The 12,147-nt window shown below is 45.2% G+C and overlaps 1 protein-coding gene across 3 annotated transcripts in view; it reads left to right on the plus strand.

Annotated features, from left to right (window-relative positions):
• Positions 1 to 12,147, plus strand: part of slc25a42 (solute carrier family 25 member 42) — a 64,778-nt gene that overhangs the window by 27,993 nt on the left and 24,638 nt on the right. For all 3 annotated transcript variants that reach the window (XR_005457953.1, XM_038776910.1, XM_038776909.1), the window contains exons 2-4: positions 7,121 to 7,212; positions 10,002 to 10,113; positions 10,970 to 10,995. Coding sequence is in view for 2 of the 3 variants with exons in the window: in XM_038776910.1 (XP_038632838.1) it covers positions 7,168 to 7,212; positions 10,002 to 10,113; positions 10,970 to 10,995 (183 nt within the window). In the remaining variant the exon portion in view is untranslated. The remainder of the gene's footprint in view (positions 1 to 7,120; positions 7,213 to 10,001; positions 10,114 to 10,969; positions 10,996 to 12,147) is intronic.

Here is a 12,147-nt window from a genome sequence, read left to right on the forward strand (position 1 = left end):
TAAAACTGACTTCATTTTGGGCTCCTATAGCCAGCAGAAAGGAAATTCTTGTCCAACAGTCTGGGCTGGATGGTGCCCAGGTCCCAGTGTAGGAAGGTCAGTGTTTAACACACTTCCACCAATATTCCTTTTAACGGTTAGTACCTATTTCCTGTAACAAGCAAGTATATTTCAAAAGTACATAATTTACTGCCCTGAGACTGAAATGTGCAGAAAATTAGTTGCGGATTTTCTTACTCCACTGCCCTCACCAGCCAGGTCCTCTTGTCTCTTCTTTACCCCGTCTTGCTGGCCTGTCTCCTATCACCTTCTCTCCGACCTAAACTCTCTCTCTTTCTCACTTGCGTTCTCTCTCTCTCTCTCTCTCTCTCCCCCTCCATTTCTTCTCATCTGACTCTGTCTCCTCTCACACTCACCCCACCATGTCTGTGTCTCCCCCTACCAATGTGTGTGTGTGTCTCTCTCTCTCTCCACTCTACATCTGATCCCCCCCCCCTCCTCCCTCCCAAATAAAATGCTATATTTGTCCTTAATTATTATTGGTAAGACAAGATTGTGCTGGAGGAGTGTTGCATTTAGTGTTGGATGACTATGTGCAGGCCAGACAGCAGATGGATAGTGATTCAGCATCAGTCATTTCACAATACTCAGTAACTGAGAACATGGGACTTTCAACACTTGCCAGGTGCTGGGAAGCATTGACAGCACTGACCCTTGATATAGGTTGGCTTGATTCCAAGAATAAGTGTTTGCTTTGAAAGACATCAAGTGACCTAGCAAACATGAAAGGAGAGGCAATGAATGCTTGAAATTTGAAATAAAAAGCAGAAACTCAAGCTGAATCTTTAATCAATGCTGATACGTTGTCCATTTCTTTCTATTGGGTGCATTTTGCTTAAATTAGCATTCAGCTTTTCTTGTTTGTATACTTCAATATTTCCTTTGTTCCATTTTGTTTCTTCAGCAAATTTTTCTCTCCTCTCCCAAAGCTGTTGACTTTTGGTGTGTTTAATTTCCAACAGCTCCTCTGCTACTCATTAAAGTGATCTTATTGTGAGACTATGCAATACTGTCTGTTCGACACTGGAAGCATTGCAGCTGTATCTAATTTGACATCAGACAGCTGTAAACAGGAACCCATCCTGATTTTCATTTCCTCTGTGGTCCTCTTAACAGACAGGTGTAAACAGGGACCCATCCTGATTTTCATTATCTCTAACCTACATTGGCTCCAGATTTCCCAAAACGATGATAATCTATGAATTTCAGATTACGGAGAGATGGTGGCATCGTGGTAATGCCACTGCACTAGTAATCCAGGCTAATGCCCTGGGTACATGGGTCTAAATCCCAGCACAGCAGCTGGTGAAATTTAAATTGATTTTGGACTGAATCGGTAGTCTGTCATTAATTGGTGCAAGCAGTGGGTTAGCCCTGCTACCTCATGGCGCCGAGGTCCCAGGTTCGATCCCGGCTCTGGATACCTGTCTGTGTGGACTTGCATATTCTCCCCGTGTTTGCGTGGGTTTCGCCCCCACAACCCAAAGATGTGCAGGTTAGGTGGATTGGGCACACTAAATTGCCCCTTAATTAGAAAAAAATGAATTGGGTACTCTAAATTAAAAAAAAAATTAATTGGTTCACTAGTTGGTATCCGTTCAGGAAGAAGATCTGCCCTCCTTTTCTGGGTCTAGCCTTTACCCGACCCACAGCAAAAGGTTGACCCTTAACTGCCTTCCGAATGCTGAGCAAGCCACTCACGGGCAATTAAGGATGGGCAACAAATGTTGGCTTTGCCAGCAATGCCCAAATCCCATGAAAAAGAATAAGAATTTTAAAAAATAATAAATTTAAAGCACTCCAATTCATTTTTCCCCCCAATTCCCCAATTAAGGGGCAATTTAGCATGGCCAATCCACCTACCCTGCACATATTTAGATTGTGGGGATGAGACCCACGCAGACACGGGGAGAATGTGCAAACTTCACACGGCCAATGACCCATGGTTGGGATTGAACCCGGGTCCTCAGTGCCATGCGGCAGCAGTGCTAACCACTATGTCACCGTGCTGCCCCAAGTATTTTTAAAATTTTCACACTTCTATTTGAATTTCCCCTCACCCCCTCTCTCTCCCTCTGCATCTGCGATTGCATCCTCCCTCTCTCTCTAGCTTCCTCCATAACTCCAGCCCACAATCAACCTGTTCCCCGAGCTAAAACCTCGTGTGCATCCCCAACCTTTTACCTTACAGATTGTCCCTTGAGCTGCTATGGTCTCATTGTGTGGAATTCCTTCCCAGAACATTAGTTGTTCCCCTCTGGTTGGATCCTCCTATAAAATAATAATAATGTTTGTAGTCTTATTGTCACAAGTAGGCTTACATTAATATTGCAATGAAGTTAATGTGAAAAGCCCCTAGTCGCCACATTCCGGCGCCAGTTCGGGTACACACAGGGTGAATTCAGAATGTCCAAATTATCTAATAGCACGTCTTTTGGGGCATGTGGGTGGAAACCGGAGCACCTGGAGGAAACCCACGCAGCCACCGGGAGAATGTGCAGACTCCACACAGACAGTGACTCAAGTCGGGAATCGAACCCGAGTCCCTGATGCTGTGGAGCCATAGTGCTAACCACTGTGCTACCGTGCTTCCAAAATATATTTTGGTCAAATGTCTCTGGTTACCACCAGCATTGCTTGTTGTGCATTAGTCCCTCAAGTCTGTGAAGTGCAGTGGGACATTTTTTCTGCGCTGAGGATGCCATATAATCATTGTCCTTGCAACATAAGCTTCTGGATCTGCTTTGAGCCTCCCCATGAGAATGTGTTTGAAATTTCTAATTGTCATGTTGGTGAAAAAAGACATAAATAAAGCAGTTGACACTACAATAGGCTGAAGGGACAAAGGAACAAAAATGTAGAAAGCAATATTTACTTTAAAAAATAAAGAAATTTAGAGTACCCAATTCTTTTTTTCCAATTAAGGGGCAATTTAGCATGGCGAATCCACCTACCCTAGCACATCTTTTTGGGTTGTGGGGGTGAGACTCACGCAGACATGGGGAGAATGTGCAAACGCCACACAGACAGTGACCCCGGGCTGCGAGGCAGCAGTGCTAACCACTGTGCCACAGTGCTGCTCTGCAATATTTACTTTTACTGTTGTAACTTTGAGTTGTTTGAGACAGAAGCTAAACTCTACAGCTCAAACCAAATCTGGTGCAAAAGCCCTGGAACCTTGGATTGTGAAGAGAAGAAACTTATAAAGTGCAAGGCCATGGTGCTTTGACAAATGCTTGGGACTAAGAGTCTTATGTTAGCTGCCTGCCACCCTGATTTTGGATCACTTAAACTCAGCATACTAAGGTGAGCGGCAGGCTGGTGGTAACAGGTAATTTGAGTGATTTGCTGTAATGGAGACCGTCACTGTCATCGGTGCGCCTTCAACCCATTCACACTAATATCTGGATAAGTAGAGTGGTAGGGTCTATAAAATTACTCACTAATGGTGCACATCCATATGAGGCCGTACATGTTTCAGTGGGAAATTTGAAACATATATGCTGTAAAAGGATGATCCATCAGCAAAACCAGAAAGAGTTGCTGTTATGATTGTAGAACATTTGCTGGAAGCGAAGCAGTTACGAGGCTGGACTGGTCTTGCACATCTCTGGGCATTTGACTGAAAGTCTGAATGTTACCCTACCCTTGAAGCGATTTATTGGAGAAGCTGAATGGAAAACATCAGCTGCAGGCTCCCTGGCACATTACATTAAAATAGCCTTGATATTTACAGAGAGGTCAGTGAAAGAAACGCCTGGTGAACCTAGATCTTTGAATTCTAGAAATGCTGGCTGAACTATCATTCTAGAGCGATTGGGAAGGGAATGCATGATTTTTGGAGAATTGCTGAGAGTCAGATGGTGTGGTTTCAGGCAGATCATTTATCTTAACTCTGCTCATGTCCTCCCTACTCCACTCCGAGGTCCCCACCTGCTTCAAGAAGACCACCATCATACCGGTACCAAAGAAGAACATGGCAACGTGCCTCAATGACTACCGCCCGGTGGCCCTGACATCAATTGTGATGAAGTGCTTCGAGAGGCTGATCATGAAGCGCATCACCTCCATACTCCCGGAACGCCTTGACCCACTTCAATTCGCATACCGTCGCAACCGGTCCACATCAGACGCCATTTCCCTGGCCCTACACTCATCCCTAGAGCATCTCGAAAACAAGGACTCCTACATCAGACTCCTATTTATTGACTACAGCTCCGCCTTCAACACCATAATCCCAGCCAAGCTCATGTCAAAGCTCCAAAACCTAGGACTTGGCTCTCCACTCTGCAACTGGATCCTTGACTTTCTGACCAACAGACCACAGTCAGTAAGAATGAACACCAACACCTCCTCCACAATAGTCCTCAATACTGGTGCCCCACAAGGCTGTGTACTTAGCCCCCTACTCTACTCCCTGTACACACACGACTGCATGGCAAAACTGGGTTCCAACTCCATCTACAAGTTTGCTGACGATACGACCATAGTGGGCCGGATCTCGAATAACGACGAGTCCGAATACAGGAGGGAGATAGAGAACCTAGTGGAGTGGTGCAGCAACAACAATCTCTCCCTCAATGCCAGCAAAACTAAAGAGCTGGTCATCGACTTCAGGAAGCAAAGTACTGTGCACACCCCTGTCAGAATCAACGGAGCCGAGGTAGAGATGGTGAGCAGTTTCAAATTCCTAGGGGTGCACATCACCAAAAATCTATCCTGGTCCACTCATGTCGACGCTATCACCAAGAAAGCACAACAGCGCCTTTACTTCCTCCGGAAACTAAGGAAATTCGGCATGTCCACATTAACCCTTACCAACTTTTACAGATGCACTATAGAGAGCATCCTATCGGGCTGCATCACAGCCTGGTATGGCAACTGCTCGGCCCAGGACCGCAAGGAACTTCAGAGAGTCGTGAACACCGCCCAGTCCATCACACGAACCTGCCTCCCATCCATTGATTCCATCTACACCTCCCGCTGCCGGGGGAAAGCAGGCAGCATAATCAAGGATCCCTCCCACCCGGCTTACTCACTTTTCCAACTTCTTCCATCGGGCAGGAGATTCAGAAGTCTGAGAACACGGACGAACAGACTCAAAAACAGCTTCTTCCCCACTGTCACCAGATTCCTAAATGACCCTCTTATGGACTGACCTCATTAACACTACACCCGTGTCTGCTTCATCCGATGCCAATGCTTATGTAGTACATTGTATATATTGTGTTGCCCTATTATGTATTCTCATGTATTTTCTTGAATTCTGTTTAATTCCCTTTTCTTCCCATGTACTGAATGATCAGTTGAGCTGCTTGCAGAAAAATACTTTTCACTGTACCTCGGTACACGTGACAATAAACAAATCCAATCCAATCCAATCCAGTTTGGCACAAAAAATTTCAAAAGCCTCATGATTTTGATTCTTTTGAACCGAAAGGAAAAGGCGCTCTGTACGCTGCATTTTATTGTTGCTGACATTTGTTTTGATTAGGATTTCTTATGGGTAGGGAAACACATCAGCAGTCCAGTTTGACTTCAATCTGTATCTGAAAGCTCAGTGGCAATAGCATCCGTCATTAAAGTCTTCAATGTGAAAATTTAGTTTGCATGAATTTTCATATAATTTATCTCTTCCAATAAGTCGGGGTGGTCAAACTTTCTGAATCTTGGAGCTGCATACGATCATCTTCAGACATTTGAGAGCCACAAGAAAAGGACTACCTGTACAGAAACTTTTTTATTTTATGTTTTAGCATGACCAATCCACCTACCCTGCACATCTTTGGGTTGTGGGGGTGAGACTCATGCAGACACTTTGAGTGTGTCAACTACACATGGACAGTGACCCGGCGCTGTGATCGAACCTGGATCCTTGGCGCCGTGAGGCAGCAGTACTAACCACTGCGCCACCGTGCCACCTATTGTTGCACCAACCTACAGCTCAATCCAATTTTCTTCTTCACAAGCCCACACATAGTTAAGAGACCCAGTCCCCTCCCAGAATGTCCACCATTTTCAACAAGAATCACATGGTGTTTAGGTTGCAGCAAAGGTTGTGCATGTATTCGCTGAATGGTTAAAAAATGTTTTTAATAAATATTTCTTTATTCTCCTTTTTCACATTTTCTCCCAAATTTACACCCACCAACAATAATCAGTACCAAATATGTCAATCCCCATATCAATAACAACGATCCCATCCTCCCACCAAACCCCAAACATTCGCCCACATGTTCACATAAACAAATGACAAAAAGGAATCAGGAATCACCCACAGCCACCGTTAACACACACCGCCTCCCACTCTTCCCCCCCCCCCCCCCCCCCCACCCCAAACTAATGTTCGATATTATCCAGTTCTTGAAAGTGCATAATGAATAATACCCATGAATTGTAGAACCCCTCCATCCTTCCCCTCATTTCAAACTTAACCTCAAGAGTCAAGAATTCCAACAAATTCCCCCACAGGGCACAGGGTGGCTCTCCAACCCATCAGGATCCGCCTTCGGGCGATCAACAAGGCGAAGGCTACAACATCTGCCTCCGCACCCGTTTCCAACCCTGGCTGGTCCAACACCCCGAATATGGCCTCCTGGGGGCCCGGGTCCAGTTTCACGTGCACCACTTTAGAAATTACCCTAAAAACCTCCTTCCAGTAATCCTCTAGCTTTGGACAGGACCAAAACATATGAACGTGATTAGCGGGGCCCCACCCGCAACATTCGCTGAATGGTTAGTTAATGAATGAAAGAATAATGAACACAGGAAAGGGAAGGATCCCAGGTGTGGTCACAAACAGCACATAGTCGCCAATGAACTCGCTATATTTACATTGGAGCATGAGGCTGATCCACCAATTGTTTGTTCCTTCTATCCCGTTGACTGGACCATCGTCTCCAGCACGGCTGCACAGTTTGAGCCTTTTTCACCTCCTGCTCACTTCATTATACTTTTCCTTGAATTGCACTTTGTGTAGAAAAGCCTCATGTGGCTCACGTGCTGCGGTTTGGTCAGCCCTGCAATAAGTCATTACCGGTGATCCTTTATTCTTTTGCAGGAGCCCTGTGATCCTCACCCTGTCCTGTATGTGTGAGGGGAATTGGCATGGAGAATGTTGCGAAGAAATCTCTTGAAACTACTCCCACTCAGGTAACAGTAATGAAGAATGTAGTAGGATGATTTGAGTACTACCAGAGGTTGCTATGATGTTGAGCCAACACTTAGTATGTTGATGCTCAGAATGGAAATGTGGAATGGCATGGTTAATATCTGTGTGGTAAATGATAACTATGCATAGATTTGTAACTCTCGACAGTGAAGGAATAGTGATATAGTTCAAAGTCAGGATGGTATGTGGCTTGGAGGGGAACTTGCAGGTGATGATGTTCCTATGCATCTGCTTCCATTGTCCTTCTAGATGGTAACCGTCTCTGGTTTGTAAGGTACTGTCAAAGGAGCCTTGGTGAGTTGCAGCATGGACTTACTGTAATGATTAAAAAGTACTTAAAAGGCTGTATAGCGACTGGCATGTCTTAAATTCATGGCTATATAAATACAAGTCTTTTGCTAGCTCTTGTGCTTTCACTTGCACACATGTTCTCTTTTATCTGCAGCCCTGTGCTTTGTTATTTGTGTTGTGCGCCAGCTTTTTTTCAGTTCCAGCCTATAGGCTCTGTCTTATTCTGCCTTAACCGGGATGAGCGAACTGCTGAGTGGTACTGCTCTGCCCCTGATACATTGTGGCTGCAATGCGCACCATCTATAAGATGCACTGCAGCAACTTGCCAAGATCGATTCAATAGGACCGTCCAAACCTACAATCTCCACATTCCCCTCCAAGTCACACACAGGGGCTGTTTAGCACACAGCTGGCTTTGAAAGCAGACCAAGCAAGCCAGCAGCACGGTTCGATTCCCGTAACCGCCTCCCCGAATAGGTGCCGGAATGTGGCGACTAGGGACTTTTCACAGTAACTTCATTTGAAGCCTACACGTGACAATAAGCGATTTTCATTTTCAATTGATATTGCCTTCCTTCATCGTCACTGGTTCCCACCCTAGCAGTACCTTCACTGTATGGACTGCTGTGATTCAAGAACCTGGCTCGCTACCACCTTTTAAAAAGTGACGAACAATGGGAAATAAGTCCTGGCCAGTATAGAGGGCGCTTCACTCTGTATCTGATCTGTGCTGTACGTAACCCTGGGAGTGTTTGATGATGCAAGCAGTGATAGGCAACCTCGGCTGATGAGTGGGCTGCACGAGTGGCCTTTCTTCTACTCAGTGGGCCACAAAAATAAAATTGGGCAAGTTCACTAACCTGACCATTGAAAAAGTTTGAATACATTTAATACACAAAAAATATTTATTGATGAGTTATAGAAAATGCTTAATTTATATATACAGAACTATTAGCTTCAAATGGTTAAAAAATATTACTGCTTTGATTGGACACAGAAGGAGCACATTGCTCGTACTATTTTTCAAAAAATCCTTTATTGGAAGTATTTTCGAATATATACAGAACAGAAACGAGCAAACAGTAGACCATACACAGTTGCCACTATTTCCCTGTCCCCCCCCCCCCCCCCCCCCCCCCCAAATACAGAACACAAAGTAACCTCCCCCCACTGATGTGTAAATGTCCATTTAAAAAAAAAAGTAATTGAAGCCTCTTCCTTGTGGAGAATTCCCGCCCATGGCGAACTTTATTTTCTTTCTAGGTGGCGGAACTCTGCCAAGTTGCTCTCCCATGCTCCCACATTCGGTGGCTCCGAGTCCCTTCTGGGCTGTCAGGGAGGCAACCACGTCAGCCCCTCTTCCCATCTGCACCGCCGGATCCTCTGACACCTCTTGTGGGCAGCACGGTAGCACACATGGCTAGAACTATGGCTTCACAGCGCCAGGGTCCCAGGTTCGATTCCCTGCTGGATCACTGTCTGTGTGGAGTCTGCACGTTCTCCCTGTGTCTGCGTGGGTTTCCTCCAGGTGCTCTAGTTTCCTCCTACAGTCCAAAGAAGTACAGGTTAGGTGGATTGGCCATGCTAAATTGCCCTTAGTGTCCAAAAAAAGGTTAGGAGGGGTTATTGGGTTTTGGGGATAGGGTGGAAGTGAGGGCTTGTGGGTCGGTGCAGACCCAATGGGCTGATTGGCCTCCTTCTGCACTGTATGTTCTATGTATGTACCATTGATATTGCCACCCGATGGTAATTGGGGTCGGCTGTGGACCACTGAGCGAACAGAGCTCTCCTCCATTTTTCTTTCTATCGCATTTCTCTCAAGCTCCTGGTCTGGCTGTTGCCCCTTTACAGTTGCACTCCTTGTTTGATAGGGCTGAGACAAGCCCACCTGAAGGAAAATCCTTAGCTCTGTCTGTTCCTGTACTTTGTACCAGCAAACACCCCCATGAATGGGTCACAAGGACCAAACAAATCCGCCTCAAGCAGGAGCCACCAAATGTGCGACCACTCACTCCATCGCTCCCTCTGGAAGTCTTGCACAGTCACAGTTGCGTGCAGTGAGCATGCATCTCACTTCATTTCCTTTAAGGCAAATCTTTACTCACACCTGGAGGAAAAAAACTATGCAGACAGAAACCAATGGGATGTGGCAATGCTGCCCATGGGGAATGGTCATCAAATTGTCTTGTGGGCCACATTCAGAAACCTGATGGGCAGCAGGTTGCCCACCACTGGTGTAGAGGGATCTTTACTCTGCATTTAACATGTGCTGTACCTGTCCTGGGAGTGTTTGATGGGGACTGTGTAGCGGGAGCTTTACTCTGTAACTAACCCAAGATCTGCACTTGGTGCCTGAATTGAAAACCTTTTTTCTTCCCAAAGCCCAAAACCCTCTGGAACTGCAAATTCACAAACTTACAAAATAGAAATTAAGCTGATAGCAGTTAGGATTGATGCGTGTTTTGTTCTGACTTTCCAGGATGTGAGAGGGAGACGACACATCATTAATTCCCTCATCTCAGGGGCGATCGCTGGAGCTGTGGCAAAGACAACGGTGGCACCACTGGATAGAACAAAAATAATATTTCAAGGTAGCAGGAGATGGCCACAGTGGAATTCATTGTTTATTCTAGATGTGTTCTGATGTTTAATTTATATGAAGGAGAATGTCTCCGTGCAAACTCAACTCGCATGTCCTCTGGTCAGTGAAGCTTACAGATGTTGGTAGTGATGTACAGATTAGCATCTGGTTCAGAGAATATATTCATCTGGTTCAGAGAATATATTGGAGACGTGAGCCTCAAAGATGTGAATGAAGTTGCTGCCTGATGTGTGTCATGCAAACAAAACTCATCCTTACGCTATATTGAGTGGGCGAATGGTCACTGCAAAGGGCTGGGGGGAAATAAAATCAACCAGAGTTCCCACTTCACTGGCCCAGGACCTGGGTTCAAATCCAATCTAAATATATTCGATTTGTCTTTCTCTTCATTCTCCCTCCTCTCAGTTGCTTTGCTGCTCCCCTGCCCACTCATTTATTCTTGGGTGCACTTCTGTCTCGTGTTCTTGTTTCCTTTCATTCCTCCCTACCAATTTAGGGATTCCAATCCACTTCCTACATAATGTAAGATCACAAAACCTACCTATAATTCAGCGCAAATTGATGTAGAACCTGCAGCCTAAACCCAACCACATACAGCCTGCTGATGTGGGAAATGGAGAGAGATGAAATGAAAGGTACCTAACCTAAGGCTGGATGTGCTGAGTTAATGGAATTGGGTGGAGGTACTTTTGCAGCAAAGTTAGAGGGAGGTTTCCTTATGTTGTACCTGACCTGTTGGTGTTTGATGTCAGCACTTGACCTTTTGCAAGCTTCTTCATATGTGTTGATGGAATGTCTATTGTAACATTGTCAAGTCTAACAGTTTTCTTTTTCCCTATCCACAGTATCTTCAAGAGGCTTCTCAGCCAAGGTGAGGATGTTTATTTTTTTTCTCCATGCACTCTCCCTGGCACTCCCACGTCACTCACCCATCTGTTTGTTGTGTATCATTTGCATTTTGCTGCATTAAAAGAGAAGATAAAGTGAGCTAGTCTTTTCCTCTTGGTTTCTTATGACCTCGGGGCTTGTTCTCAGAGCAATCAGTCTCAAATTGACCTGAGGAAGAGGTGGCCTTCAGGCCATGTGGTCTTAAAGGGATGCACCATCTTTATTGAACTCGTGTACAAAATACAATTATGTATCATAGAACATACAGTGCAGAAGGAGGCCATTCAGCCCATCGAGTCTGCACCGACCCACTTAAGCCCTCACTTCCACCCTATCCCCATAACCCAATAACCCCATCTAACCTTTTTAGGTCACTAAGGACAATTTATCATGGCCAATCCACCTAACTGCACGTCTTTCGACTGTGGGAGGAAACCCACGCAGACACGGGGAGAATGTGCAGACTCCGCACAGACAGTGACCCAGCGGGGAATCGAACCTGGGACCCTGGCGCTGTGAAGCCACAGTGCTAACCACTGTGCTACCGTTCTGCCCAAGAGTTCTTGGACCTAGAGTGAGTAGTGCCATGTGAATATACCTGAAGTCAAATGTTGTTTTTAAGACGCTAGTAGAATTATAAATCTTTGGTTAGACCTCAACTGGAGCATTATGTTTGTTTCTGAGCACCATGTTTTAGGAGGGATACCATGGCCTTGGAGAAGGTGTGGAGGAGATTTGTCGGTGTGGTTCCAGAGATGAAGGAGTTGAGTTTATATCATGAGACTGGAGAAGCTGGGATTGATTGAGTAGAGGTGTTTAAAATTATGAAGGGTTCTGATGAGAAGGGATGGGACAAGCAAACTTGTTTCCATTGGAGAAGACATGCATTTCAAATAATTCAATAAAAAGATTTCACAAGGCTGAGATGAATATTTTTAAGCACAGGGCACGGCATGGGATGCGCTTCCTGAAAGGTTAACTTAAAAAAAAATTGGAAATTAACTATATACAAGAAAAGTGCAGGGAAGTGGGACTAATCTGATAATTTAAGTCAGTGGTTACATTTTAAGAACATTTTTTACCTCTGGACTGGGAGTTGCTGAAGCCATGTAAGGCACTGTATGCAAATGCAGGT

Source organism: Scyliorhinus canicula, chromosome 18 (assembly GCF_902713615.1).
Source record: "Scyliorhinus canicula chromosome 18, sScyCan1.1, whole genome shotgun sequence".
Taxonomy (NCBI): domain Eukaryota; kingdom Metazoa; phylum Chordata; class Chondrichthyes; order Carcharhiniformes; family Scyliorhinidae; genus Scyliorhinus; species Scyliorhinus canicula.